This window comes from Tilletiopsis washingtonensis (assembly GCF_003144115.1).
Source record: "Tilletiopsis washingtonensis strain MCA 4186 unplaced genomic scaffold FA09scaffold_10, whole genome shotgun sequence".
NCBI lineage: Eukaryota > Fungi > Basidiomycota > Exobasidiomycetes > Entylomatales > Tilletiopsis > Tilletiopsis washingtonensis.
In genome coordinates this window covers 168,226-195,986 of record NW_020312007.1, presented here as the reverse complement: position 1 = coordinate 195,986, position 27,761 = coordinate 168,226, and the positions used below count along the sequence as shown (strand labels likewise).

Genomic DNA, 27,761 nt, shown 5'->3' with positions numbered 1-27,761 from the left:
AGAGAGAGAGAGAGAGAGAGAGAGAGAGAGAGAGAGAGAGAGAGAGAGCTGGAAAGCACAGCCCGCAACTCACTGGCAAGGTCGTTCGACATCTCCTCCGAGCCCTCGCGCGACCTCCGGTTCCGCTCGTCGAGCTCGTCGCCCAGCGTGCCTCCAGACGAGGCGTTGCCCGGGCTACTCGGCTGGCGCCTCGGCTTGCGCCGCGGCACGTCCGCGACGTCACCATTCGAGTTCTCGCCTGCACCGCTGTCGTCGTCATCGTCCTCGTCCTCTAGACCCAGGTCGAGCACGGCATTCTCCGCAGCCTGCGCCTCGCTGAGCGTCTTCTCGTTGATGACGGCGAGGTACGACTCGTTCTCGCTGCGCAGCGTGCTGTTCGACGCCTTGAGGTCGCGCACTTCTGCTTGCAGCACCTCCAAGGAGGCGAGCAGGGTAGTCTGGCTCTGCGGCGCCTGGCCTGTGAATGGGCCCTGGCTCGCAGCGACGAGTCCGGCACTCAGTGGCGCCTCTGCAGCGACGGGACTGAGCGAGCGTTCCTCTAGCTGCTTCTGCAGCACCTCGGCCTCGCGCTTCAGATCCGCATTCGTCGCCATCAGCCGCTCGTTCGCAGCTGCCGACTTGGCGCGCTGCGAGTTCAGGAGCGCCTCAGTGTCGCTGAAGAACTGCCGCTCCTTCTCAGCGTTGGCCATCTGGAGCAGCGAGGCGGGTCAGTCACGCTAGGTCAATTTGAAGCTCGCAACCGGTACCATGCCGATGCAGCGGCACCCACCTGCTCTTCAAGCCGCCGGTCCGCCTCGCGGCGTGCGCGCTCCGCCTCCAGGTTCTCTTTCGTCAGGCGCTGATTCTCGGTCTGGAGGGTGCCGACCTCATTGTCGGCGCGCTGCTGCTCGGCGAGCAGCTCGTCGATGCGCTCCTCGCGTCGTGCCACGGCAGACTGCAGCGTGGCGCCCTCGGCTTCGACGGCCTCGATGCGCGAGCGTGCATCGGCCAGCGACGCCTGGTGCTCCTCGATCGTCAGGAGCTGCTCTTCGAGGCGAGCATTGAGCTGGAGCGAGAGCGTCAGCGACATACAGTGCCATGTAGCTGACGCGAAGTGCTCTCACGTCGTCCATGTGCTCCTTGCTCCGCTTCAGTGCCACCACAAGATCGTCGCGCGTCATGTCGCTCAGCGCCGCCTCCATGTCGGCCATGGAGATCTCGCGCGTCGGCGCCGCTGCGCTGGCAGGCGGCAGACTTGCCTCGATGGGCCGCGCGGGCTCCTCGGGCGGCACGGGCGACGTGGCCTGCGAGCGACTGGCGGCCGGCGTGGCATTGCCGCTGCCGAGGTTGGCGGCACCTCGCCGCCGCGCGCCCGGCGGCGCTGGGCGCGAGATGACGTTGCCGGAGCCCTCCATCGGCCAGGCAAGTCAGAAGTGTCAGGCGCCTCGAGGATGTGACGACGCAGCCAAGAGGGTGCGGCAGTGGTGCGAAGAGAGACGAGGCGCGGCTGCGACTGGAGCGTGTCTGGAGGTGGCCGAGTTGTCGAGCTGGCGCTGCTGGGGCTCGGCGTGGCGTGCGGCGAGGTGTCGCGCCAGGGTGTTCGTCTCGGCGCCTGCTGCAAGCTAGACAAGGCGCTCTTCGCAATGCGGCAGCTTCCTTGACGATGCCGAGCGCAGAAGAGAGGGACGGAGGAGGTGAGAGGGTGAAACAAGGAGCGCATCTGGCGCGCGCACGGCCGTCCCAGCATTCCGCGGCGGTACGCCCAGCGCAGGCACGGGGAAGGGGGGCGGCGCAACGCGAGGCGGCTGCAGCACGTGAGCGGCCGTCGCGCCGTCCTCGTCCTTCCCTCCGCTCCACCATCACCGCCTGCTCCAGACGTCTCTGCGCTCATAGCCCGCTTCACTGGTCTCTTGCCCCTCCGTGCTGCTCTATTTTCGCTTCGTCCCTCTCGATCACTCAGCCCGCGATGGAGGCAGCGTCCCAAGCGCGTCGCGCGCGTCTCGAGGCGCTCAAGAAGCGCAAGGCCGGCGGCGACGCAGCCGTGCCCGCTGCTGCGCAGGAGGGCGAGGATGGTGCTGCAGACGGAGAAGTGGAGCCCGAGGCACTGGACACAGCCAGCCTGGTGCGCACCTTTCGCAACTACGACCGCGCCACGGGCCAGGCGAAGCGCTTCCGCGCGGACATGGTGGGACAGGAGACAGTCGAGAATGGTGAGTCATGATCGCAAAGCAAGGCCGCAGCCATCGTGCTGGGCTCTCCATTCGATCCAAGCGGCGCACACACTGCTGCGGGAGCTGCTCAGGCACAGGTCCCTGCGGTGCTGCATCGAGCACGTGTCGAGCTGGCTGCCAGACACTTTCCATGCGGAAGGCCAAGCGTGCTGTGAAGAAAGGAGCGGCCCTGCATGCGGCGATACGAGCCGTATACGAGGCTTCGAACTTGTGATGCCGTCTCACTGCTCCCAGCCTGAAGTACAAAAGCTGACGCGGCATGACTGACAGAGGTCAAGGGCGTGCAAGAGGGGGTCATTGCGATGGACGAGCTGAAGCGGCAAGAAGACTTGGTGGGTGCTCTCGCTGAATGCAGGCCAGCGTGACGCGTCACTCATACCTCGACTGCAGGATCTCACCAACATTGCGCCGCGGAAGCCAAATTGGGATCTGAAGCGGGACATGGAGAAGCGCCTGGCGAAGCTGGAGCGGCGAGACAAGGAGGCGCGTCTGATTCTGATACGTGAGTTGCAGAGACGGCGCAGCAGTCGTGCTTGGGGGCTGACTATGAGTCTCAATTTGCAGGGCAGCGAGTACAGGCCTCAGCAGGCTCCGGCGCTGCAGGGCAGCTCTCGGCGGCCGAGGCGGAGCTGGCGGCTTCGGCTGTGGGCGCGGGCGTCGGCGGCGCGGGCATGCTGGAGGCAGGAGCGGGGAGCGACGACGACGAGGCTGACGATGAATGATACCTCATGGAGCCATCCTTTAGTGGTGCGAGCTACTCGCGCCGGCGCAGCCAGCAATGCCGGCCTGTCGCAGCGCCGCACAAAGCGGCGGCACGCGCGATTGACTCGCCGAGCTCGGCGGCTGCTTGGGCTGCATCTGCGGCGTTGTGTGAGGAAGGCGAACCTCGATTCACTGCTCTGCATCACACTGGCAGTGTCATCTTTGCTGCATGCTTGGAAGCGCTCCTCGATGTTCCTCCTCTCCGTCCTGGCATGGGGTCAGCGCAACGCGTCACGTGTGGCAGAAATTTGGCGCGCAAGGCAGCGCGCAGCGCCGCGGTGGAGGCGCGCCGCTCTCCGGTGATGAGCAAGCCTGCGCAGCTTGGCCTTTGTCCTCGACCTCGCCCACCTCTGGACCTAGACTCTCGCCTGCCTCTCGCCTCGCCCCGTATAGAGTAGCGCGCCATCTCCAGCTTTGCGCTCTGGCTCCTTTCTACGCCGCTGTCTTCGGCACATCTTGAGCGCAGCGCTGTCGGCCGACACCTCGTCCCCGCGCTTTCCCCGCTTGACCATCTCTCACAATGGTCGCCGACACAGAGCTGTACGACCTGCTCAACTGCGCGCCCGACGCATCGCCGAGCGAGCTCAAGGCCGCGTACCGCAAGGCGTCGCTGGCGAACCACCCGGACAAGAACCCGGGCAACGAGGAGGCCGCCAGCGCACGCTTCCAGGAGATCGGCGCCGCGTATGAGATCCTGAGCGACCCGGACCAGCGCGCTGCGTACGACCGGTATGGCAAGGAGCAGCCCGGCATGGGCGGAATGGGCGGAATGGGAGGTGGGCCAGACATGGACGACATCTTTGGTGAGTGCTTCCGCTGCGCACGCAGGAGCTCTTTACCGCTGTCATCGGGGAGGGTGATCCGCGAGTCTTGTGCATGCGCTGATGCTCTTGCCTCGCTCAGCCGAGATGTTTGGAGGCGGACGTGGCGGAGGGAGAGGCAGGCCGCCGCCGCGCCGCCGGCCCAAGAAGGGCCAGGACAGCCGGATCCAGTACGCCGTGACGCTGCAGGACCTGTACAACGGGCGCACGGCGCACTTCAACCTCAAGCGCGACCGCTTCTGCGGCAGCTGCGGCGGCTCGGGCGGGCGGCCAGGCGCCAAGCCGCAGCCGTGCGTCAAGTGCGGCGGCGAAGGGCGCGTGCGGCAGCTGCGCGACATGGGAGGAGGCATGGTGGCGCAGTCGTTCGGCACGTGCAACGCATGCGAGGGCGAGGGCGAGAAGGTGCGGGAGAAAGAGCGCTGCAAGAAGTGCAAGGGCGCAAAGGTCCGACAGGAGGCGACGAAGCTGGACATTGTCATTGAGCGCGGCATGCATGATGGCCAGTGCATCGTCTGCAAGGGCGAGAACGACCAGGAGGTGAGCATGACCGCATGGGGTTCATGCCGGGCACTTTCGCTGACTCGGCTTTACAGCCCGGCGTGCCTGAAGCAGGCGACCTGATCTTCCAACTCTCGCTGCAAGAAGACCCGTCGTTTAGCCTCAACGGCCTCGACCTGCTCTGCACGTGCCGCCTGACGCTCTCCGAGGCGCTGCTGGGCTTCGACCGCACCGTCTTGACGCATCTCGACGGCCGGCAGATCCGCGTGGAGCGCCGCGCAGGCGCAATCACGCGGCCAGGAGACGTGCAGCGGGTGCGTGGCGAGGGCATGATGACACAGGGCGATCGTGGAGAGCGAGGTGATTTGTACATTCGCGTGAGTGGAGCGTCGAGACGAGGACATGACCGCGCTGACGCTGCACCCGCAGTGGGAGATCGACTTTCCGCCAGACAACTTCCTCTCAGATGTGGACTCGCTCGTGCGTCACAAGTCACACTGTGCCTTTGTGACCAGCGCTGACCCTTGCGACAGAAATTGGCCCACTTGCTCCCGCCCAAGCGGCCCTCGCCGCCGGCAGACGCGACGACGACGGTCGAGACTGTCGCGCCCGAGACGGCGCCGCTGGAGGAGGTGAGCACCGGCAGAGCGGTCAATTCACTGCATTCTCTCTGACGCCCTGTGCAGTTTGGACGCAATGCGCTGCCCAGCCAGGAGCACGAGTGGGAGGACGACGACATGTCGGCCGGGGGAGGCGGCGGCGGCGGGCCGCAGTGCGCACACCAGTAGATGCTGCACGTGAACGTAGAGCTGGATATAGACGTGACTGTCACTGTGCTTGCTTGCCATACTATGCTCTTCATCCGGATGCTGTCTGACGATGTGCTTGCCTAAGAAAAGGGGCCAGGGCCCGGTCGAGAGGAGGAGCATGGCCGCCGTCGCGCGCGCCAACGTGAGCGACTCCCGCGCCGCACGAAGAGGGTTCCGAAATCCTAGAGCCCTTGTGCGCGCGCCCGAACGTGCGGTCATCGCGCGGCCCGGCCCAGCCTCGGCGACCTTCCTGTACCCACGCATCCCACCACACCCACACTCCCGCTGCCCAGCATGCGTGAGTCGCACGCCACTGGCGCTGTGCACGGATGCACAGCAGCTGTGCGGCTGGCGCGGCTGGCTGGCGCATCGCTGACCCGTGCTGCTGCCCTCGCCAGCACCGAAGAAGAATCAGAAGGTCAGCCTGACCGACTTCCTGAACGACGAGTGTGAGTCTACGCGTCCGGACTGCGAGGAGAGGACAGAGTGCCTGTGGCTGGTGCTGCAAGCTCGGTCCTGCACGTGTCAAGAGGCGCCGAGGATCGCCGAGGTGGACAGGGGCCATGCAAGAAGGTCGGACGCTCGGGCTGCAAGGTGGCGCAGCGGCATAGGCGGCGTGCTAGCCCTGGGCACTGGCTCGCCCATTTACCACTTTCTCGGCGGACGCTGACTGACGCGCGTATCCAGCGACCGGCAAGGTCAACTGGGCCGATGACATCGACGACCTGCCGACTGCGCGTGAGTGCTGCAGCGTGCCTCGGCGCGCCATACCCCTGCTCACAGGCGGCATCCAGCGTCTGGCCGCGGCTCGGATGACCGCTTCGCCCGCCGTGGCGGCGACTACCTGTCCACTGTGCCGGACCGCGCGGACCGCGACCGCATGATGGGCCCGCGCAGCTCGGGCTTCGACGAGGACCGCGAGCCGCGGCGCGACCTGCCGCTGCCCGACAAGCCGCCGTACACGGCCTTCGTCGGCAACCTGAGCTTCGAGGTGACGGAGGACGAGGTCAAGGACTTCTTCCCCGGCAAGGTGAGCTTGCTGCCAAGCGCGCACCCTCGCGCGCGTGTGCATTGTCTGGCGCTGGCGTGCTCACGCGCGCGCCTCTCAGAACATCAAGGTCCGCCTCGTCGAGCGCGACGGCCGCCCGAAGGGCTTCGGCTACGTCGAGTTTGACACGCTCGATGATCTCAAAGATGGTCTGAGCCTCAGTGGCTCGCAGATGGGCAGCCGCACCGTGCGCGTCAGCGTTGCTGAGCCGCGTGAGTGCATGTGCGCGTTACAGCTGGCCGAGCGTGAAGCTGACTGGACGTGGCGACGCAGCGAAGAGCGGCTTTGGCGGCTCGAGCATGGCCGAGGAGGCCTCGCAGTGGCGCCGTGCCGGCCCGCTGCCGCCGGCGGACCCGCCTGCGCGCCGCGGCCCGCCCGGTGGCGGTGACCGCCCGAGCTACAACCGCTTCGAGTCCTCTGCCTCGACCGGCGGCGGCTTTGATGCCATGGAGGTTGGCGCCGGTGGCCGCAGCGGCTTCGGCAGCAAGTTCACGCCGGCACCGGCAGGCGTGCGCGATGCGCCGCCGCATGGTGCTCCCCGCACGCCGCGCGTCGGCGCTGACGGCGGCCCGCCGCCGCCGCTCGAGCCGTCGCAGGGCGACGAGGCGTCGAACTGGCGCACGGGCAAGCCCGTCGAGACGCCTGTCGAGGCGCGCCGGCCCAGCTCGGGTGTCACGCCCGGCGGTGCGGACCGCGCGCAGAGCTTCCGTGGCGGCGATGCGACTCAGGTCGACGAGCGCTACGCTGGACAAGAGCGCATGGGCTTCGGCAGCAAGTTTGCTGCCACGCCGCCGGAGAGCCCGAGCGGAGGCGCTGGCAAGCGCGCCGGCTTCGGCTTCGCAGCCGGCCGTGCCGGCCCGCCTGGCGCTCCCGGTGCTGGCCCGAGCGCTGCACCCGTGACGCCGACTGCCGGCGATGAGGCCGACACCTGGCGCAACGCTGCTCGCCGGCCTGCACCCGCTCGCGGCCCGAGCCAGGGCCCTGCCGCTGGTGCGCCGCCGGCCGAGCGCAAGAAGCTCGAGCTGAAGCCGCGCAGCACGCCGACGCCGGCAGCCGAGGGCGGCGAGGCACCCAGCACGCCGCTGTCGCCCACCGGCGAGCAGAGCTCCTCCGGCCGCGCCAACCCCTTCGGCAACGCCAAGCCCGTTGACGCTGCGGAGCGCGAGCGGCTCATCGAGGAGAAGATGGCCGCGCGCGAGAAGGAGCGCAAGGAGCAGCGCGAGAAGGAGCAGGCGGAGCGCATCGCTGAGCGGCAGGCCGCACAGGATGCGGCGCCCAAGGGCCCGCGTGGCGACCGCAACAAGCCCGCCGGCGCAGCCGCAGAGGGCGGTGCTGCCTCGCCGGCCCCGGCTGGTGCTCCTACTGGTCCGCGCGCATCTGGCTCGGCCGGCAACGCATGGCGCCGCGAGCCGTCTGCCAGCTCGCCGTCGGTGCCAGCTGGCCCGGCGGCTGACGCCAAGAAGACGTCTGCGCCTTCGTCGGAGAAGGGATCAAGCCAGGCTGAGGCCGTCGCCTCTCCGCCGGCACCCGCTGCTGCTGCGGCCGCACCAGTCGCACCGCCAAAGCCGGCACCGACGGGTGCCTGGGGCGGCGGCCGCAAGCCGAGCGGTGCGCTGAACCTGCCTTCGGGCGCGACGTCTCCCGCTGCCGGCAGCGGCTCTGCTACGCCGGCCGCGCAGGAGAAGGGCGAGGCGGAGAAGAGCGAGGCTGCGTCCGAGGTGCAGGCTGCAACAGAGGGTGTGGCTGCCGCCTCGCTCGACGAGAAGTCGGCGTAAGCAGCCGCCTCTGCCTGCCCACGCCGCCTGTGCCCGTGCTCCTGCTTGCCCCCCGTTGCTGCGCCTCTGCCGTGCCTCTGTAGCGTCACTCAGTCCTCGACCGCATCATCCTGCGCCTGCACCTTAGACAAGCTCTGTTCCATCACGCTCCCCCCTCTGGCCCTTCTGCGCCGGCACTGTGCCGTCGTCTTCACCCTCCCTACCCCCAAAATCGTTGACATCGCGCGCGGCGTCGTGCGGTGCTCGCATAATGTGATCTCAGTATGCCCCGTCTGCTCTGCCAGAGTGACTCCGAGCGTCCTCGTCTGCTCACACGCCTGCCGATTTCATTTTTGCTTTAGATTAAGGGCTACGTCGCGATGCGCTGCACGAAGCCGCGAACAGCGTGGAGGATGCTGCCCTCCTCGCTCGCGGCAGCAGACGCAGCGGCAGCCTTGCCCGAGTCTACGGCGCTGCTGAGGTCGCGCACGAGGCCCACCTCGAGCTCGCGCGACTCGCCGCGCATGCGCATCGCCAGCTGGGCAGCGGCAAAGAGCAGCGTCTGCTCCAGCGCTGCCGCCGAGGCGAGTCTCCGCTCTTGGGTCGCACTGGGTGCGCGCACCTCGTCGCAGAAGTACGTGCTGAGATCGAGCAGTGTGCCGATGGAGGTCGGCGCCGTCGGCGCAGTGCGGATAGTCTGGGGCAGGCGCATGTGAGCAACAGCATAAAATCTCGACAACGCCGAGCAACTCACAGGTGCAACGAGTACCTTGTCCATCGGCCAGTCGTCCGCATCATCGATGAGCACGTCAAGCGCGCCGCTCCAGGTGCACAGGGCTGCCACGGCGGTATGTGCGATTTGCCGCATCTGCTCAGTGACTTGCTCCTCTTCGCGCTTGAACAGAGCAGCTTCCGCCTCGGGCACCCTCGAAGACGCATCGTCGCCGGACGAGGCGCCGGAGATCAAGCTGGCGAGCTCTCGCGGGCGCTGGAGCAGGTACACGATCTGCTGCAGCAGACTCGTGGTGCGCTTGGCTAGCGTGTTCAAGATCCGGGCCGTACCACTCGCGTCGCTGCCGCGCGAACGCGATGAGCGCTGCCCAGTGAGGTCGGCGGACTGCGCCATGCAGTAGAAGAGCTGCGTGAGGACGACAAGCTCGCTCAGCTGTGGCGAGGAGATGCTTGGGCCCTCTGCCTGCGAGCGCTCGCGCCAGCCAAAGTCGCGCTGTGAGGAGTCCAGAGGCGCGAAGCTGAGCGCGGCGAGCACTTGAGCGCCGTAGACGCGCACGAAGCCTTGCACCTCGACCTCAACGAATGTCCTGTTTGCTGCGACGGCGCCGCGCGAGAGCCTATCCGGGCTGGTGAGGCTCTGCACGAGCGCGGCGACGATCTGCAGAATGAGCACCCAGCACGCGTGGCCTGGGTTGACGCCGCCGGCGGGCAGCGTTGGCCGCGTGGCACCGGTCTCGAGGGCTGTCGTCAGGGCATTCGAGCTGAGGCCAGTCATGACGCCCGCGAGGATGAGCTGCTCGGCAGCAGACACGTTCGACGCCAATGCGAAGAAAAGGCTGAGGATGGACGACACGAAGAGCGGCCGCGATGTCGCAGGTGTGGCGAGCGGGCTGTCGCTGTCGCGAAGTGCAGCGACGTCGGACGCAAGCGGCGCACGGCTGAGCAGGTCGACGCATGCCGGCAGGAGGCCTGTCGTCTGAAACCTTGCAGACCAGAAGTGCGGCTGCAGCCCGAGATCAGACCGCAAGAGCAGCTCAAGCACGCTGCTGACGAGCGTGAGGTCCTCTTCAAGCTCGTTCAGAGCACGTAGGGTGACGGTCGCAGGCGTCGCGCTCGCCAGCAGCGCCTTGTCGACGAGCAGTCGCAGTGCCATGATCGCATGCGAGGCGAAGGAGTCGACAGCAGCATGCAGCACGCTGTGTGCCTCGGAGTTGCGCGGCCGTGGTGCGTTCGATGCTCCTGCGCCGCTCTTCAGCATCACGCGAGAGCGGCGGCCGCAGAGCAGGATGATGCGGAAGAGCTCGCCGTGGAAGCGCGGCGCCCGCGTCTCGCGCACGCTGTCCTCGAGGCTGAAGCCTTCGTGCGTAAGGATACGTTGCGCGAGGTTGACCACCGCCTGAACGTCCTTCGATGAGCCGACCGCCGCGTTGGTCTTGCCAAGCGCCGGCGTGGCATCCGTCGACGAGCCCCACGCCGCCTCAAGCAATACCGTCAAGAGGCGCAGGCGCTCGGCGTGAATGCCACGCATGACATCGCCCGAGCGCGTCTCGTCCGCAGTGATCATGGCGCCGTGGATCCAGGCGTCGAGACAGCTCTGGCGGAGCTCCTGAGCGCCGGGCGTGCCGTGCACGGATGCACCGATGCGTCCAAGTGCCGTCTCGAGGAGCGATCGCCAAGCGCGCAGCAGAGCGGCCTGGGCATCGATGGCAGTCCAGTCGAGGTTCAGACCGGCGAGGAGCACCGACGCTTGCTGCACGCCAAGGTCGTCGATGCCCTCCTCCGTCATGCTTCCGTCGCCGTCGAGATGTGTCGGCGCAATGAAGGCCTCAAGCTTGCGCCGCAGCAGCTCGACATCATACACGTAGCTGTCGCCGGGCTGGCGCGAGAAGTCGAAGTCGTCCAGGCGAGCTGGGATGCGCAAGGCATCAATCGGCACTGCGGGAAACGCAAGCGACATGCTCGACTCGACGTCGCTGTGCAGCGCTGGGTCGCATTCGAACTGCAGGACCTTGACGAGGATCGGCACGAGCCGCTTAGATACCTTCAGCACGCCGATGAGTGCCTCGAGGCTGGCGCTTGCGGCGCTGTCTTGTGCGCGGTCTTTGCCCTTTGCCGACAGGAAATCGAGCTGTACGTCGCGCGCGGCGATGCCGAGTGCTCGTGCTCTGCTCATCGTGCGGAAAGCGTAGCTTGCGGCCTCGTCGTGGACGTCGGTCTGCAGCACGCCATCGATGACCTCGACAAGGCGCGACGGCCGCGGCGGGGGCTCGATGACGCCGTTCGTGGAGATCTCGAAGAGGTTCTTCCAGACGTCCTTGCGGCTGCGCAGCGTTGCGAACAGAGCACGGTGCTCAAGAGCATGTTGCCACGCGACATCGAGGAAGCGCAGCGCGGACTCGAGCAGCGCAGGGGCCTCTGTCCAGTACTCGTCCCAGTGGTCGAGCACGTCCAGGGCGGCCTGTAGCGCTGTCCTGCCGAGCGCCGGCTCGCTCTTCTTGCCCTCCTTGTTGTCGCCGGCGGCGTTGCCCTTCGTTGCAGCAAGCGTGTGCTCGGCATCCGAGTCCAGATGCCGTCCGGTGAGTAGCAGTGTCGCTAGTGTTGGCTGCGAGTCGACAATGCTGGCGAGCATGGTCCAGAGCGTCGTGCGCAGGTCGGCGTCGACGGAGTCGCTTTCGACAAGGCTGATGAGTCCGGTGACCGTCGACTCGAGCTCGGCCGACGAGCCGAGGTGGCCGACCAGAGTCGGAATGCCTGTGGACGGTCCGGCATTTCGGCTCAGTCCAGGCGCCGAGACCTCGACCGTCGAGCGACAGATGGCGCTGATCAGTCGCGCAGCCTCGCTGCTCAGGCTGCTCGAATACGGGAAGAGAGTGTAGGCCAGCACGGCGCTGGCAAGCTCGATGCGCGCAGCGCGGCGGCCCAGCATCGGGCGCGTAGCGACGACGGCGTGGTCGAAGAAGAGCAGCTCTAGCAAGCCCAGGTGAGCAGACTGCGAGCTGGGCCGGACGGCGTGAATCTGGCGGCGGCGCTGCACGATCAGAGAGGCGAGACGCAAGCTCGCCTCGACGAGGCTCTCGGCGGCCTCTGCCTCGAGGTGTCGGACGTGACGGTAGAGCTGCGTGATGACTTGCTGCCCGGTGCCCAGCACCGCGACGAGGGGCGCCAAGTACTGTGGCGTCGCGTGGGTGACCAGAGCGCGCTCGAGAGCGCTCGTGGGTTCGACCTGGGCTGCGCGCATGCTCTGGTCGCGGAGCACGCTCTCGAAGAAGCGCATGCATCGCCTGCCGAGCTCGATCTGCTCGCGAGTCCGCACGTAGCGCCAGCTCTGGAACTCGGTCCAGACGACCTCTACGATCCAGCTCGTGGCACGCAGGAGCACGTCGCCCTTGATGCGCAGCAGCTCTGCCGGGATGGCGAACTGCGAGCGCTGCATCTCAAGCAAGAGCGCCTGGTGAAGGTCGATGAGGGCGAGCGTGCCGGCGAAGCTGCCCTGCGCCACATCGTGGATCGTGAGCGTCGATGGAGGGATGCCCGTCGTGTCGAGCTCCGACGTAGACGCGCGGGAGAGGAAGGGCAGGGCACCGACGCCGCCAGTCAGGACATTCGACGAGCGCAAGGCCACGAAGATCTCCGACGGACGCGCAGGGACAAGCAGCGTGAGCAGCTTGAGCGAGCTGACGACCAGGCGAGAGGCAACGGGCCGCGCGTCGAGCGCTTGGTTGAAGATGCGCATCGTCACCTCGACGAGGTCAACTGGCGGCGCGTTTTCGTCCAAGTCGAGCCCCTCGTATCTCGGGAACGAGTCGAGATGCGACAGGAGGGCGGCACACGTCTCGGGACTGCCGGCGATTGTGGCGCTGAAGAGGTCCAGAATATCGGCAGCGCACTCGCCGTGCTGCGAAGGGTCTTCTCCGGGCGCCAAAGCTGCGAAGCTCAGAATGTTGGCTGGGCCGCCAGAGAAGACCTTTGCGTCGTCGCCGGACGTGTTGCCGTCTGGCGAGGCCGGCCCCGTCAGTAGGCCTACGAAGCTCGCGAGCACGTCCTGCAGGATGCGCCATGCGCTGATCGGCCCGGTGGCCTCCCACACAACTATCGGCGCCGCGTCCACTTCGGACATGGCCCGACCGATCGTGCCCTGTGGAATGCTCCGCCAGCCAAGAAACGGGATCGAGCGCTTGGCACGGTATGTCGTGGTGGAGTAGTCGCCGGTGTCGAGCGTCTCGAAGGCTGCGCTGACGCCTCCAGCCTGAGCACGGAGCACCTGCGCGACGCCCGGCAGCTCGGCGAGGAACTCAAACACGCTCGCAGAGGCTTGTGCGACGCTCGGAGATGCAGCAGTGCCTGGCTTGCGGAGCGATTCGATGCCACAGGCGCCTGTGAGGGCGGTCGCCAGACGCACGAGCGGCCGGAAGGAGACGGGCCACCGGCGAGCGGCCAGCTCCAGGAACGCGCGCCGGTCCTCGTGCTGGAAGTCGCTCTGCCAGAACTGCGTGCAGAGCGCGGCCAGACCATCGGAGCTGCCGCCGCCTTCCTCGGGCGCAGCACCAGCTCCGAACAACGCCTCCCAGAGCTGCAGCAGGCCCTCGTGGTCCGGCACGAAGGGCGCACGCACGACCTCGGTGACGGCCAGCAGCAGTCCCTTGAAGATTGCGCGGTGTGCAAGCGATGAAGCAATCGACGTCGACACGGCCGACGACGTCGAGGACGCCGACACCACGGGCGACGTGACAATGGCGTGCATGGTGCGGAAGAGCTGCATCGACGGGTCGAAGGCAGCCGAGGCCAGGCGCTGCCACAGCGGACCGCCTGCTGGGTCGTCCGGCGTCGTCTCGAGCTCCAGGCCGCGCAGTCGTGGCGGCAGTGGCTCGCCAGGGCGTGCGGCGTGCCAGTCGCGCAGTGCCACGTCGAGCCGCTGCAGCACGAGTGCCCAGGCAAGCAAGATTGGCGAGCGGAGCGGGTCCTCGCTCGAGTCTTCCAGGTAGTCGATGCCCGCGGAGACCTGCCGCGGGTCGGCAAAGAGCGACTGGCTGGCGCCCCCATCTGGCGCATCGCTCTGGTCCGACGACAAGGGACCCAGCTCAATGCCGTCCATGACGCGCTCGAGGTCGAGGCTCTCGACTGCAATGAGCGAGAGCATATGCGTGATGCACTGCAGCAGCTCGGCTGCCTGGCTGTCAAAGAAGCCAGCGTTGGCCTGCTGCCTGCCAAAGTCGGTGCGCCGCAGCACATCCAGCACGTCGCCGACAAAGGCGCCAGTCGGCGGCAGGCGTCCGTAGTAGAGCAGCGAGATAGTCTCCAACAGATGAAGCTGCTCGCGCAGGCCCTGCTGCGCCCAAAAGACTGCGTGTCGAGGATTCTGGCGGATGTGATCGGGCAGGCTCCGCCCCGTGAGAGCGACGAAGCCTTGGAGGCAGCGCGAGCCAAAGTCGGGCGTGATGAGCTCCACGAGCACGCTGTCTGCCAGCGCATGGAACTCGTGATACTCGTCGTCCGCGATGCGCAGCAGAGCAGCGACGCAGCGCAGCACATAGAGGCGCTCTTCGAAGTAGAAAGTGCTGAAGGCGTCAAGCAGGTCGGCGCGCAGCTCTGAGCTGCCGGCTGCGGATGCTGTCTTCGAAGAGCCGGCAGCCGGTGCGCCGGAACCTGCGCGACTCTTCTTGCCGCTCTCGCGGCTTGCGCGCGACAGCAGATCGAGACTCACGTCTTCGCCCTCGAGAAAGGCGCGCAGCAGCAAGTATGCCTCCACCTCGTCGAGCTCGTGCCGCTCGCTGATGGAGAGGGCAAGCTCGCGCGAGAAGTCGTCGACTGTGACAGAGCTATTCTGCGCGTATGGCAGCGACATACTGCCCTTGCTGAGCTTGCTGCGAGCCTCGGCAGACGGCCGCGCGCTGGGCTCTCCACATGCACGCAGCTTGCCGATGCGCTTCAGCAGCGCCGTCTTGAGCTGTTCGGGCGTCATGTGCCGTCGCGAGCACTCGAGGTTGTCGTAGAGATCGCGGAAGGTGCTGCGGGCGCATGCAGCGTCAGAACACGCCGGTCTGGCCGATCACGCTTGGGGCAAGAGCTCACCATACTGCCTCTACCGGCGCAGCCGACGCTGCCGCTGCCGAGGGTCCGGCCGATGCCGACGAGGCCGGCATGGCTGCACGACACACGACGAGGGCAGAGAAAACTGGGCGCCGCGGTAGCTGCAGTGCGGCGCAAGGAGGGCGAGTACGGAGGAGGGCGAAGATGGTCGGGAACGACGCATGGAGCGTGCGGCTCGGACCTCGCGTCTCGCAGCGGCAGCAGGGCTCGGCGCGACGCGCACGTGACGCGGCCGCGCGAAGGCCCATCGAGCGGCAGCAGCAGCAGCAGCAGCAGCAGCAGCAGCAGCAGCGCCGCTTGCTTCTCGTCCTCATCATCCCCAACCCGCTGCCACCTGCATCCACAGGCCAGCGTCCTCTGATGCGCTGCCACACAGCGCGCTGAGCTCCACGCCGCCCGCGATGGCGCCTCTCTCCTCTCCGTCGCGGCCCGCGACGCGCAGCACTGCCGTGCGCCGCATCGTCGGCGATGCGCAGCCAGCCAGCGCCGTCACCGAGCTGCCCCCGGCAGCCGATCACGACGATCTGTTCGGCAGCAGCGACAGCGGCAGCGACGACGAGGGCGATATCAGTGGCACGTCGGCCTCTGCCGTGGACGCCATCACACGTGCAGCAGCTGCATCGCCGCCGGCACCGCGCCTCGCTGGCATCGCCTTGCCGCTCGGACGCGGCAGCAACCGCACGTCAGCCACCTCAACACCCGCGAAGGGCCTCTCGCCTGCGCCGGCAGCATGCCGCACTAGCCCCAGTGAGCCCGCCGTCGGCCCTGTGGCCGGCGGCGCGGTGAGAGGCCATACACAAAATGTGCGCGCGCCTCCGGCAGCCTTGCCATCCCTTCCTTCCCAGAACCGTCCTGAACGCCGCCCTCTCGGGCCTTTCTCCCCTTCCGTTCCCACAGGCACCCCGCTAGGCTCATCTACGTCACGCTCAAGATCAGGCACGCCGCGATCGTCTCGCCAAGACGATGATGCTCGAGCTTCGAGTAGCCGACGGCCTGCCTCGCCTCGCGACAGCCAGAGCCTCGAGAAAGTGTCGTGGCCGTCGCCAAGCACGGAGCAGGGCGGTAAGGCACTGCCGCCTGCTCGCTTCGCACCCGCAGAGCAGCCAGGCACGCTGGAGAACGAGATGGGAACGAGCGCACGCCTGAACAAGCGCGGCGGCCTCGCCGCGACGGGCGCAGTGACTGACATCGTGAGCCGGGCGAAGAGACAGCGCATCGCCGGTCAAGAGGCTCGCACACGCCGCGAGAGCGCTCCAGTCTCAGCGTCCGGCAGCGCCTCTCCGGCTCCACGTCGCGTCGCAGCACCAGTACCGCCGCCCCGCCGTCCGGATGCCAGACCGGTTGCTGTTCCGAGCGCTGCTAGCACAAATCTCAGTCTTGATGCCGCATCCACATCCGCGCTCTCGGGCGACCAGATGTTGCAGCTTTTGCTCGCGCAGATGGAAGACTCGCAGGTCAATGGCGGCAGCCCTCGCAGCGCATCTGCCGGCGACCCGAACGTTCCATCGCCGCTGCGCTCAGGAGCAGATCTGATGCTCGGCTCTCCGGCTGCGCATCCGCCCGGCACGCCTCGATCGGTCATCTTCCGTCCGCCGCCGGATCCTCTGCAGGCTAAGGGTGCCGGACCTCAGTCTCGCCGTCTCGCGAAGCCTGCGCTGCCCAAGGACCTGCAGGACGGCATCAGCGGCAAGACTGCGACTGCGTCGACTCGGCGCCAGACAGCATCGTCGCGCAGTCCAGACCCCGACGTCAGCATTCCGCGCTCTTTACTCGAGTCTCTCATCGCTGCCAACAGCGCCGGCAACCTGCCGGCCAACGCACAGGCAGCACTGCAGCGTGCGCTCGCGGCGTCTGCCTCCAGCGAGGCGCCTTCTCCTGCGGCCTCGACGCCGAGAGCCCGTGTCGGCAGGGCTCGAGTTGAGAGATCGCAGTCTGCGCTCAGCACTGCCGCGAGCACCAGCGCCAGCGGCTCTGCCAGCCCACTGCCGGAAGCTCCCGAGGCAGCCGGCTCCTCTGCTCCGGCCGCGCCAGCATTCCCAGTCGATCCTCGTCCCGAGTCAGTCGAGGCCATGCTCGCACGCCAGCTCGCCGACGCCACGACTGTGCATGCGCGTCTGGTCAGCAATCTCTACCGTCTCAAGGTGGATGCCTACGTGCTGGCCTCGGCGCGGCAGGTGGTCAACGAGCGCATCGCCACGCAGCACGACATTGCCTATCGCCGCAGCTTCATCAATCAGCGCGGGCCCGGCTCGATCTCGGGCCCGCCGATCGTCGATCCGCCGCCACTGCCGGTGCCGCCACCGCGTCCGCCGCCGGCTCAGGCGAACGACGCATCGGATGATGCAGCAGCTACGTCGCAGAGCGTCTTTGAGCGCGTGCTCTCCGGCGCCTACGACGTGGACTCCGACTTGCTGAACGGTCTCGGCCTCTGAGGGAGCAGGAAAAAGAGGGAGATGGGACGAATAGGCAGGTCGAGGCAGGATGCCTGAGGGAGGAAATGGAGAGAGAGCGGAGAATGGAAGGCCCCCGTAGGGCAGCAGAAGAGAAGCAAAAGAGCCCGACAAGACTGCCACGCCCAGCAGCGGCCAGATCCGTCCTCATCGTCACGCGTCACCCACAACCACACACACACATCACTGGCTACCGTCTAATTCCATCCATGCATGCGTGGCGCCGCGGGAGGCACAGAGAACGGAGAGCTGGGGTGAAGGGGACGTGTGTCCTTCACAGACGGACCTTGCTGTCGGTGCTTTGCCGCCATGTCCGCTCCATAGCCTCGCCGGTCGACGGCGCCGCAGCCGCAGCTGGCAGACCGGCACGCTGTGCCGCCTCTTCTGGCGCAGCACGAGCTGCTAGCCTGCTTTGCCGCCACGAGACGATGGCCTCGACGACCTCGTCGAACTTGCCGCGCAGATTGTGGTCGGCGTCCTCGATGAGACCTGAAGCAAACAGTCAGCAGACGCAGCTGGCACGGCGAGCGCAGCTCGACGCACATAGTTGGCACGAGCCGGGTCTCCGCCCCGGCCCGGTCAGCGTATTGACGTAGCCCGCAGCATCGCACGTCGGCACGGTCTTGTCTGCGGTGCCGTGCAGAATGAGGCTGCGCGGCTCGAAGCGTTAGCTGCTGGACGCCACTCTGCGACTTGCTCGCCCGACGAACCAGTCTGTGTCGGCCGGGAAGTTGCGCACCGTCTGCTCCATCGGGAACTTTGCGAATGCCTCTACGTCCTCAGGGCGCACAATCACCTCTCGATCCTGTCCCGCCACTCGCACCTTCCAGCGGTACACTCCTTCCTTTGCAAAGCCGGCGTTGAACTCGGCATCACGCTTGTGGATGCCCGCCATGCGCCAGCGCCCTGCCACACTGGCCCAGAGCGGAATGTCCTCCTCGGGATCGACCCGCATCGCCTCGGCAAAACGCGCGTAGTACGCCCAGCCGACTATGGAGCCGCGAGAGTGGCCGACGATGAGCTCGATGGAGTAGTTGTAGCGCTCGCGCAGGAACATAATGACCGCTCGCAGATCGTCGACGTCGTCCTGTGACAACGTGTCAGCTAGCAGTAGCTTGGCGGAACTGAGATCAGACTCACGCCAAACTTGGCCATGCCCCAGCTGCCCGGCGTCTCGTGATTCGCGCTACAGAGAGTGTCTTAGCACTGTTGCTGCTTCAGCAGCTCGCTGTCACAGGCCACGCACCGGAAGTCAAAGCGGAAGCTGTCGATCGGCAACGCATCGACGAGCTTCTTGTGGTAGATCTGGTCCTGTCACGCCAAGCAGAGCATGTCAGCCCGCTGCTGCGGTCCTGGCTGTGACGTGCATCCTTCGACGCACCTTGTGGGCCAGCACGCCGTGGAGGATCAGCGCGACGGGGCGGCGTGGCAGGGCCGCCTTGAGCGTGGCGTAGCTGGGGTCATTGCTGGGCGGCAGCGGCGCGAACACCTCGTGCTGCGCGATGATGCCCGCAATGTCGACTGGGTTCTGCGGCGACGAGGCATGCACGAAGATCTTGGTCTGCGTCGGCCTGGGGTGCGCAGACGAGGCGGCTGCCGGCGAGGACGGGTTGCTCGTGGACATGGCGGATTGCCGAGAGTGTGTGCGGAACGCGTGAGGAATGGGACGAGCAGAGAAGTGCTCAGGAAGAGAACGAGTGCGAGGAGCGCGGAGGGAAGATGTGGGGCGGAAGGAAGGCCCAACGCGGGAAGGCGCGCGCTCCAACTCGCTTGGCCGCGCGCCCGGCGCTCGGGCGGCGAACGGCGCCGGCGGCTGTTCCCACGCTCACCCGGCCGTAATCAAGATTCTCGGTGGCGCGACCTTGCAAGCCGCCGGTGCGAGTCATCCCGCCCTCCCTGCCACCACCATCTGTCTGTTCCACCCACCTTCACTGCTGCAGCAGCTCGCTGCACGCTAGAATGGCCTTCTCCGGCGCCCTGACGCTGACGGACCTCAACGACTACCTCGGTCCGTCGCAGGCATGCATCAAGCCCGTCTCGGGCGCCGTCGAGACGCCCGTCGACGATGCCGCCGCAGCGTCGACGTCCATCGCCATTGACGCCGATGGCACGTACTTCGAGCAGCAGGGCGCCAATACTGCCGCCTCTGCTGCTCAGGCGCCGCAGCCGCGTGCCCGCACGCGCCTGGAGACCGCACAGATCTCGCTCGACGACTGCCTCGCCTGCTCGGGCTGCGTCACGAGTGCCGAAGCGGTGCTGGTCGGCATGCAGAGCACGGCAGAGATGCGCAACAAGCTGGCAAGCTTCGCAGAGGTGAGCATTGATGGCATTGCGACCCCATCGAGCAAGAGCTTATGCCTGCCTCGCAGCTGCCGTCTGGCTCCCGGCCGCTGCTCGTGGCGTCCATAGCGCCGCAAGTGCTCTCCTCGCTCTCGGCACGCTACACGCACTCAGCCGACCTCGTCACGCCTCTCACCGACCGACAGCTGCTCGCACGCATCTCGCATTTCCTGCGCACGAGCTTCGACTTCGATGTCGTGCACGATACGACCTTTGCGCGGCACCTCTCGCTGCGCGCGCACCAGCGCGAGTTCAGCGAGCGGCGAAAGGCGAGGCAGCAGCTGCCAATGCTCGCCAGCGCCTGCCCTGGCTGGGTGTGCTACGCCGAGAAGACGCACGGCGAGCTGCTGCCGCTGCTCTCGCGCACGCGCAGCCCGCAGCAGATGGCTGGCCTGCTGGCGAAGCGCACGCTCAAGGAGTGGCACGGACGCGCTGCCGTCTACCACGTGGCGGTGATGCCGTGCTACGACAAGAAGCTCGAGGCGAGCCGGCCGGACTTTGCGCAGGGCGCGGAGGAGGAGAAGCAGCGAGACGTGGATTGCGTCATCACGACGGGCGAGCTGGACACACTGATGCGCGAGGAGGGCTTCGAGCTGCTCGACCCGGTGCCCGGAGAGGAAGACGAGCAAGAGGCAGTGCAGCAGCGGATACCCGATCTTGTCCCCGCAGCAGGCTCCTCGAGCGGCGGCTTCCTTTTTTCACTGCTCGCCGACGCCTGGCGCACGCATCTCGCGTCGCTGCCGGACTCGGCGCCGCAGCCGCTGCTGGACGTGCGGACGATCCGCAGTGCCGACTACACGGAGTACGTGCTGCGCGCGGCCGACTCGGACGAAGTGCTCTTCCGAGGCGCGGCGTGCTACGGCTTCCGCAACCTGCAGAACCTCGTGCGCCGCTTGCAGCGCTCCACAGGCCTCAAGGGCAAGAACAGCGCCGTCGCGGGACGTCTCGTGGAGGACTCTGATTCGCCACGTCGCGGCAGAGGCGGCATGGTGCGCCGCGGCCGAGGCGCGGCCGTCTCAGCGGTGGCCCGCAACGGCGTCGACGAGGCGTATGACTACGTCGAAGTCATGGCCTGTCCCGGCGGATGCGTCAATGGCGGTGGCCAGCTGCGGCCGCCAACAAATGCACTTGAGGGTCAAGAGCAGCCGGATCCGAGCGCCAACTCGCTCGTCGCGCGCGCTCTGGCAGCCGCCGACTCGACGGAGATGCAGATCGACGCGCAAGGCAGCAGCAGCGGAGTCGCTACGCCGCTGAGCACTGGCGGCGAAGAGGAGGTGCGAGGATGGAAGGGCACCAGTCGCGAGTGGGTGCGCAAGGTCGAGGCGCGCTACTTTGCAGACACGCCGGCTGGCAGCGTGCATGCTGCGCAAGCGCTTGGCGTCGGCGGCACGCCGGTCGAGGCACAGCGTGCTGTGCAGACAGCGCTGGCTCGCGAGGTCGAGGACGGCGTCAAGCGACAGAAGCTGCTCGACGCCATCACGCGTGCGGTGGAAGCGCAGCTGTGCGGCACAATGGGCGACGAGGCGCTGCGCACGCAGTACCACGCCGTCAGCGACGAGGCGATCAGCGGACTAGCAGTGCAATGGTGACGTAGTATCGCAATGCATCGTCCCGCAGTACGTGCAGGTCCAGGGTGACAGACAGAGATGCGGCGAGGTGTGCTCGCGTGCTTCAGATCGACGGCGGGTCCGGGCCGGGCACAAAGACGCCAGGCCACTCGTTGGTGCCCCAATTTGCCTCGCTCATCTCGAAGAACATGGAGCCGTCGAGCAGCCCGTCTGCGCGAGGGAAGGAGGTCAGATCGATGCAAAGCGTCCGCTGAGGCCGGCCTACGCACTGAGAACGACGTTCCAATCCTGCAGAGAGGCGGCGTGATGAGCGAGAGGTCTGCGCGCGCTGCACGCACCACTCACCGTCTCTTGGCCGGCTCCCGCCGGCTTCGGGCCAGCATTGACGTCGCTCTGCTGCACGCCCGAGGGTCCGGCCGTGAAGCCCCAGTACGACGTGGCATCGACGATGGGCGACGGCCCTTCGCCGATGCTAGCGTCGCTGCTCGGCGCCGTTGCTGTGCCCGCGCCCATGCCGTGGTACATCGCATCGAGCATCTCGTTGCTGACGCCGGCATCGACGGTGCTGGGGTTGCGCTGCTGCCGCGCCTTGTATGCGTGCCGTGCTCGGCGAAGGATCGTGCGCAGGTACGGCGCATACGAACCCGCGCACCCCTCGCGGTGCGGCGTGATGTCTGCAGCTGTCGCGAGCGCAGCGACCACGCGATCGACGAGCGAGAAGACGTGCGGCCCATTCATGTACGGAAACGGCGGGTCGAGAGCGGTGAGCTTGAGCCCGAGCACGCAGACATAGGCGACGGTGACGACGGTGCTGTTGCGCGAGAAGGCGAGCTTCGTCGGGGTGACGATGTCGAGGAAGAGGCTGAGGTACGAGATGGTCGCCTCGTACGCCTTGCGGTACATTGGCGCCAGCGCGACGGCCGGGACGTGCTGGCAGCGCAGCGAGTACGAGTAGATGATCACCTCGGCGTACAGCGAATAGACTGCGGGAGGAGGCTCAGTGCGCAGCTCGCACCGGGCTCGCACAACACTACTCACGCCTGCAGTTGCGGAGGCGGCGCGTGGGCTCAATCTCCGTGCCGAGGCCGTTGACCCAGCGTGTGCGCCAGTTGACAACCTGCGTCTCGGCATTCTCGACCCAGAAGCCGAGCTGCACGCGCGCATACTCGCCCAGCGTGCCCACGAGGCTGCGGTCGAAGTAGTCGAAGCAGACGCGCATCGCCAGCTGCAGCTCCACAAGCGCGACGATTGCCTCGTCCTCGGGCAGTGCAAAGGGCATGCGATGCCTGTGCGTGGTCAGCGGAGACTCGAGGCGGCGTGGACATGATGCTCACCATCCGGCAGAGCAGCCAAAGCTGACCGGGTCCACCGCGAGAGTCGACCGCCGGCCCATGTGGGTGGCGAGCCCTTGTTCGAAGAGGAACAGGTTGAGCCAGGTCCTGCGATGCGTGGTCAGTCACGGGGCGTGCCATCTCGCACTAGAGCTAGCTCACCGTTCGCGGCTGCGCAAGCGTCGCTGCTGGCCCTCATCGAGCTCCGGCGCCGTGCCGCCAGTGACGTGGCGGTCGGCGACATGCCTTGGCTTGGCGCGACCGCTGAGGATTGCAGAGTCCATGCAGAGCTCACTGGCGATGCGCTGCCCGTAGCCGAGCAAACTCCAACTGCGATCGCCCGCGAGCAGCCTCGTCGGCGGATGGTACGCTGCGAGGATGATGAACGCCTGTGCGAGCTCCACGCTGCGGCAGCCCTCGAGCAGCACCGCAGGCATCACGGTGTTGTTCAAGTGGGCATCGAGGCGCGTCGCGATGCCGTGAGCGTCCGGCAGCGTATTGTCGAAGCGTGCCGTGATGGCGACTATGGCTGAGATAAGCATGGCGGAGCTGGAGCGCACGAAGGCGAATGTGCAGAGCACGGGATCGAGGAGCGTGAGAATCGAGTTGATGCGCGTCATGAAGAGGTCGAAGAGGTGCTCGGCCTCGCTCTCGCTCACGAGCCCGAGCGTGATGGGGTCCAGGCCGGGCCGCGTGTCTGGTCTTGACGTGTAGAGGCCGAAGATGCTCGACACCGTCGTGGCGTTGGCCACTGGATCAGGCTGGATTGTGCTGGGCCGTCTGTGCTCTGGCGTCGGTGATGCCGGCGAAGGAGACGTGGCGGTGCCCCCGCCGACTGCAGATGCGAGCAAGCGCAGCGGATTCGACAGCGGAGGCAGGCCGAGGGCGATCGAAGGCACACCAGCGCTGGAGCGGCGAGGCGGCAGCGCAGCACTGTGCGGCGACGTCCCGTCCATCGTCGAGCTGACAGTCATGGCAGACGGCCGATGCGAGGCACTCCACTCCGGCTCGGCCTCGGCTGCCTCGGGCGCTGGTGAGGCCGACTTGTGCGAAGAGCCGCTAGACGACGTGGGTGATCCGGACGGTGTCTCTACTCGACGTCGCTTGCGCGTTGACTCGCTAGTGGAGCTGCCTCCTGTACGCATGCCAGACTTGGCCAGCAGCGAGACTAGGTGCTTGCGCATGTCGTCTGCAGCCAAGCCCGTCTCTGTCTCGCTGGTCGTGCCGCGCACATCCTCGAGCGCGCCGAGCAGCGTCTCGAAGGAGCGCTCGAGGCGCGCCAGCTTGGCCGAGTCTGCGGGCCGTCGACCGCGACGGTGGGGCTCGAAGACGCACGGACGGCCTAGCCGCACACAGCGGGCGCAGCCCTTGCCAGGAGCCGGGCCGGTGCACTTTACCTGACGACAGCTCCCACGTTAGCGGCATGCAACGTCGGTCTCTGCGCTGACAGTCGAGTCGCTCGCTGCCGTGCGAACTCACCTTGCTGCCACGACACTCCATACAGCTGATCTTGCGATCCTGCCCGCCCGGCGGTGCCTCTGCCTTCTTCTTCGAGGAGGAGGCCGACGCCTCTGCTGCGGGCGCTTCGTCGTGCGCCGCACTCCGCGAAGACTCACGGCGCTCCTCGGGACTACGCGAGTCGACCTCGGGCCGAGAAGCAGGCGGCTCGTGGCGACGATGGTGCCACGCATCCCGCTCGTACTCTCTGCTGTCGCGCGCCCACGAGCGCTCGCCGCGGCCGCTCCACTCCCAGCTGCGATCCTCCCACTGCGAGCGCGGCGAGTGTGCGCCGCCGTCAAAGGGCGGCAGCGGCTGGTGCGTCACGATGCCAGGCCCGCCGCCGCGCGGCGCATAGTCGCGGCTGCTGGCGGCGTAGGGCTGCGAGTGCGCCGGCTGCGGCGGATGATAGCCGTTCTGGTACGGCGGCGGATGCATGGCGCCGGCGAGGGAGAAGGACGGCAGCGACGCCTCGCCAGAGCGCGGCGAGTGCGCGGGCGCTCGCAGAAGCATGCCGCGCTGCGCCAGCTGCGGCGCAGAAGCGGGCGGCGCCTGGCTGCCCATGCTGCTGCGATGGCTCGAGAGCCCGGAGAGGAGCGAGGAGAGCGGACGGTGCGGAGCGTCGTGGAAGGAGAGACCGCTGCTGCCGCGCGCGTGGCTGGTGCTGCTTGCCGGCAGCGACGACGACGACGACGACGAGGGGCCGCCGCTGCGCTGAAAGTAGGCGCTGGCACTGGCGGCGGGCGACGTACCAGCGGTGGTGGCCGAGCTGCTGCTTGCATAGCTGCTGCGTGCGGCATATGGGCTCGCCCCCTCCGGCACAGACGGCATGACGGCAGCGCTTGCCCTAGGCGACGGCGGGCGGGGCGAGGAGGTGCTGCGCATGGCGGCTACAAGGTTCGCCGTAGCTGCGAGGTGCAAGCAGTGCAGGCGAGCGGGATCTCGCGGCTGCAGCTGCGTTCCGGCTGGCCGGTGCAGTGCCAGGCGAGTCAATCGGGAATGTGCAGGCGGGATGGGGTGGCCGGTCGAGAGGTGCAGGCGGCTCGGCACGCGCCTCGGACCCCACGCGTCCGGCGCTCGCCGCATGCCGCCTGCTGCTCGCGGCTGGTGCCGATCCCATCGCCGCCTCGAGGCCTTCCCGTGTGTGCAGCAGCCGCTTCATGCGCAGCCGGAGCATCCACCGCCCACGCAAGATCGCTCACAGCGAGGGCCCGACTGCCCGGTCTCAGGCCAGGCGGTGGGGCCGTCCGCGCTACGCGACTGAGTTGCGCCAGCTTCCATGCAGCCGGTCGCTGCTCTGACGCTGCGCTCCAGATCTAATCGACTCTGATAGGCGTCCGTCTCTGTGTGACAGGCAGCAATCGCAGACAGCATGCAGCGAGAGAAGGGTGCAGCTCAGGCACGGCTGCGCAGGTTTGCCCGTCGCCGAGATGCGGGCTGCGAGGTGCAGCTCACGCCATCTGCGGCCGCTCACAGGTCCCTTTTGCGCACCAGCCGCGAGCTGCGCAGGAAGAAGCAGCCCGCCGTCGCATGTCCAGCTTGGCGACGACATGCGCTGCGAGCATGGCACGTACCGCCTCGGCCACGGGGGCCCAGCGACCCACACGGCAGCACCCTCGCGGCGTCGGTGAGCGAGAGGACCCTGAATGCTGCCGCTTCCGTCATGCGCGCCTGCGACAGTTGGTCCTGCGGCGCATGACAGGCGCCATGCGCAGCGTCAGCGGAAGGCAAGCGAGGGCGACTGTGGATTGCCGGAGGCTCAGAGCGAAGCAATTGCGAATCACGGTGAGGGGCCCACAGCGAGGGCGAGGCCGACGCCGACGACGAGGGCTGCCTCGCACCGGCACCTTCCCGCCACGCCGCCGCCATGGCTGGCGCACACATCGCACCGTGGGATGGCTGGCACACACACACATCGCAGCAAAAGGCAAAAAGAGAGGTTTCCGTGCGTGCTAGGCTGGGCTGCGATTTCAGGACATGGTCCGCCAGTCTGGCCGCAATCTCGGCACAACGTGGCGACGGGGCGCGCGGCGTGCGGTGCAGTGTTGCCACTCTGCCGCCTGCCCGCAGGCAGAAGGCGCCGCGGCCATTGCGTCCGGGCCGGGCACGCCTTGCGGCGCGCGCGGGCGCAGGACCGACCCCGTCGTGCACCAAGACGGCCAGGCTGCAAGGGCTCGCTGGCCCAGGACAGCGGATTCCTCAAGTGCGCCCATGACAGGCGAAGGCGGCACGTGCCTGTGGGTGCGGGTCATCTCGTGGGATGCACACCCGGCGCGTCGCAAGGCGGGCTGCGACGGAACCTGTCCGCCGGTGTGCGCTTGTGCCACGCCTCGCGTCTGCCATGGCGCGAAGCCGGGCTTCTGCTCGGGCACAGAGCAACACAGTCACCTCTTTCTGTACTATCTGCAGTCTCAGTCTGAGGTGTAAGCGCCGCCAGCAGCAAGCACGGCGGACGCTCATGCTCGTCGGCCAGTCTGGCGGGCGGAAGAGTCGCGCGCCGCGAGCTGGCCCTGCTCCCACGCCGTCCAGAGAGGCAAATCCAGGCGCCGCGCCGCGCTGCTTCTCTCTCCACCACACCTCACCATGCGGCTCTTCTCCGGCAGCGTCGCCTGCGCACGCACGCTTCTGGCACGGCCCAGCGCATCGCTCCTGCCGGCGCCGCGCCTCTTCGCGCGCGCCAGCTCCAGCTCCTCGTCGGCAACGACGCCGCTGATGGAGGCGCTGGGCAAGGTCATGTACACCGACGTCTCGCCCGACGCCGCGCGTGCGGCCAGCAGCGACGAGGCGCGCGCCGAGGCGCACTTTGCCGCACGCCCGCTGCGCGGCATGCCGGTGCCGCCGAGTCCCACCACCGAGGGGCGCAAGCACGCGTTCTCCACGCCCGACCGAGCCGTGCCGCAGGGGCCGGGCAACGTCGCGATGCTCTACAAGCAGCTCACCGCCACGCTCAACAAGAACCAGGTGCGCCGCGAGCTCGCACTCGGCGAGCGCTACGAGAAGCCAAACCAGGAGCGGAGACGGAAGCGCAGCGAGCGCCATCGCCGCCGCTTCAAGGACCTGGTCAGGCAGAAGGTGCAGCTGGTGAGTGGGCTCCCTCCACGGATGAGCAGGCCGCGGCTGTGCGTCGCGCTTCGCAGCTGACACATGCGTCTAAGGCGATGCGCATCAAGGAGTCTGGCGCATGAATGGCATGAGATGGGAACAGAGCGACTGTGCTGTGAGGATGGCGCATAGACGAGCGCGGGCAGAGACAGCGAAGGCACGCGCTGAGGCCGCCTGGCCTGGGTCGGACTGGCACGGGAGCGAGAGACTTCGGGGCCCTGTGCTCAGACTTGAGCCTCGGCTGCGAGAGCGGAAACCCTCGACATGGGCACTGTCGTCGCATCAATGGGGCGACAGGACGGGCAGTGGCGCTCTGCGAGTCAGGGACGTGAGCACCTGCGCTGCCGGCGGGCTCGTCGTTGGTGTGCAGAGGAGATGAGCCTGCTGGCTCTAAGCGACAGTCTATGCGCTCATGGCGCAGCTTTGCTTCGTCTTGCGGGCCATCGGCGGCTGCTAATGGCACAGCCGAGCTAGATGCACAGCGTCGTGGTTGGCACTCCATGCTTGCGCGCTGCGCTGCGTCGGGGCCTTTCATCCTGCTGCACTCGCTTTGCGTTCATCCTTGCGCCGGCTTGTGAAGAGGAGATCCTGGCTCGCCTGCCGCATATCCAGCCGCAGGAGTTGGACTTGTGCTGCTGCTAGAGCTCGCGCCCGTGTTCTCCGCCGCTCGATCGTTGGCGCACCACTGTCAGACGCGTATCTGCGGCACGGATGCTGGCCTGCCATAAAGTGCATCGTCTTTAGCTGGCTCG

General features: G+C 67.4%; 9 protein-coding genes across 9 annotated transcripts in view; 5 read left to right on the top strand and 4 right to left on the bottom strand.

Annotated features, from left to right (window-relative positions):
• Positions 1–1,394, bottom strand: part of FA09DRAFT_338569 (hypothetical protein) — a gene marked incomplete at both ends in the record, with an annotated part of 1,989 nt that extends 595 nt beyond the window's left edge. The window contains 3 exons of the mRNA XM_025744122.1: positions 74–689; positions 770–1,045; positions 1,104–1,394. Of these exons, the coding sequence (XP_025598417.1) occupies positions 74–689; positions 770–1,045; positions 1,104–1,394 (1,183 nt within the window). The remainder of the gene's footprint in view (positions 1–73; positions 690–769; positions 1,046–1,103) is intronic.
• A 428-nt stretch (positions 1,395–1,822) lies between these two features.
• Positions 1,823–2,948, top strand: FA09DRAFT_329767 (hypothetical protein; the record flags this gene model as incomplete). The annotated part of the gene is made up of 4 exons (XM_025742313.1): positions 1,823–2,189; positions 2,481–2,542; positions 2,601–2,712; positions 2,775–2,948. Coding segments are annotated over exons 1-4 (572 nt in total), but the record flags the coding sequence as incomplete, so codon positions are not given.
• Positions 2,949–3,297: 349 nt separating this feature from the next.
• On the top strand, positions 3,298–5,158 carry FA09DRAFT_329766 (DnaJ-domain-containing protein). The gene is made up of 6 exons (XM_025742312.1): positions 3,298–3,775; positions 3,876–4,330; positions 4,387–4,668; positions 4,721–4,771; positions 4,825–4,923; positions 4,978–5,158. Exons 1-6 carry the CDS (start codon positions 3,493–3,495, stop codon positions 5,077–5,079), a joined length of 1,272 nt encoding a protein of 423 aa, XP_025598415.1. The 5' UTR covers positions 3,298–3,492; the 3' UTR covers positions 5,080–5,158.
• A 199-nt stretch (positions 5,159–5,357) lies between these two features.
• On the top strand, positions 5,358–8,194 carry FA09DRAFT_329764 (hypothetical protein). The gene is made up of 6 exons (XM_025742311.1): positions 5,358–5,398; positions 5,499–5,549; positions 5,788–5,838; positions 5,895–6,130; positions 6,210–6,360; positions 6,422–8,194. The coding sequence occupies exons 1-6, from the start codon at positions 5,395–5,397 to the stop codon at positions 7,921–7,923; spliced, it is 1,995 nt and encodes a 664-aa protein (XP_025598414.1). The 5' UTR covers positions 5,358–5,394; the 3' UTR covers positions 7,924–8,194.
• Positions 8,195–8,243: 49 nt separating this feature from the next.
• Positions 8,244–14,872, bottom strand: FA09DRAFT_329763 (hypothetical protein). Its single transcript, XM_025742310.1, has 3 exons — positions 14,704–14,872; positions 8,657–14,639; positions 8,244–8,599 (listed from the first exon to the last, which is right to left on the bottom strand). Exons 1-3 carry the CDS (start codon positions 14,772–14,774, stop codon positions 8,273–8,275), a joined length of 6,381 nt encoding a protein of 2,126 aa, XP_025598413.1. The 5' UTR covers positions 14,775–14,872; the 3' UTR covers positions 8,244–8,272.
• Positions 14,873–15,033: 161 nt separating this feature from the next.
• Positions 15,034–17,468, top strand: FA09DRAFT_18371 (hypothetical protein). Its single transcript, XM_025739344.1, has one exon. The coding sequence runs from the start codon at positions 15,123–15,125 to the stop codon at positions 17,151–17,153; it is 2,031 nt and encodes a 676-aa protein (XP_025598412.1). The 5' UTR covers positions 15,034–15,122; the 3' UTR covers positions 17,154–17,468.
• Positions 17,217–18,893, bottom strand: FA09DRAFT_329762 (hypothetical protein). The gene is made up of 6 exons (XM_025742309.1): positions 18,553–18,893; positions 18,418–18,482; positions 18,312–18,357; positions 17,882–18,258; positions 17,715–17,821; positions 17,217–17,660 (listed from the first exon to the last, which is right to left on the bottom strand). Exons 1-6 carry the CDS (start codon positions 18,793–18,795, stop codon positions 17,446–17,448), a joined length of 1,053 nt encoding a protein of 350 aa, XP_025598411.1. The 5' UTR covers positions 18,796–18,893; the 3' UTR covers positions 17,217–17,445.
• A 205-nt stretch (positions 18,894–19,098) lies between these two features.
• FA09DRAFT_360419 (iron hydrogenase) lies at positions 19,099–21,527 on the top strand. The gene is made up of 2 exons (XM_025745230.1): positions 19,099–19,484; positions 19,541–21,527. Exons 1-2 carry the CDS (start codon positions 19,131–19,133, stop codon positions 21,098–21,100), a joined length of 1,914 nt encoding a protein of 637 aa, XP_025598410.1. The 5' UTR covers positions 19,099–19,130; the 3' UTR covers positions 21,101–21,527.
• Positions 21,094–24,925, bottom strand: FA09DRAFT_329760 (hypothetical protein). The gene is made up of 7 exons (XM_025742308.1): positions 23,890–24,925; positions 22,573–23,807; positions 22,414–22,518; positions 22,118–22,365; positions 21,425–22,062; positions 21,349–21,367; positions 21,094–21,289 (listed from the first exon to the last, which is right to left on the bottom strand). Exons 1-7 carry the CDS (start codon positions 24,790–24,792, stop codon positions 21,183–21,185), a joined length of 3,255 nt encoding a protein of 1,084 aa, XP_025598409.1. The 5' UTR covers positions 24,793–24,925; the 3' UTR covers positions 21,094–21,182.
• Positions 24,926–27,761: the final 2,836 nt, after the last annotated feature.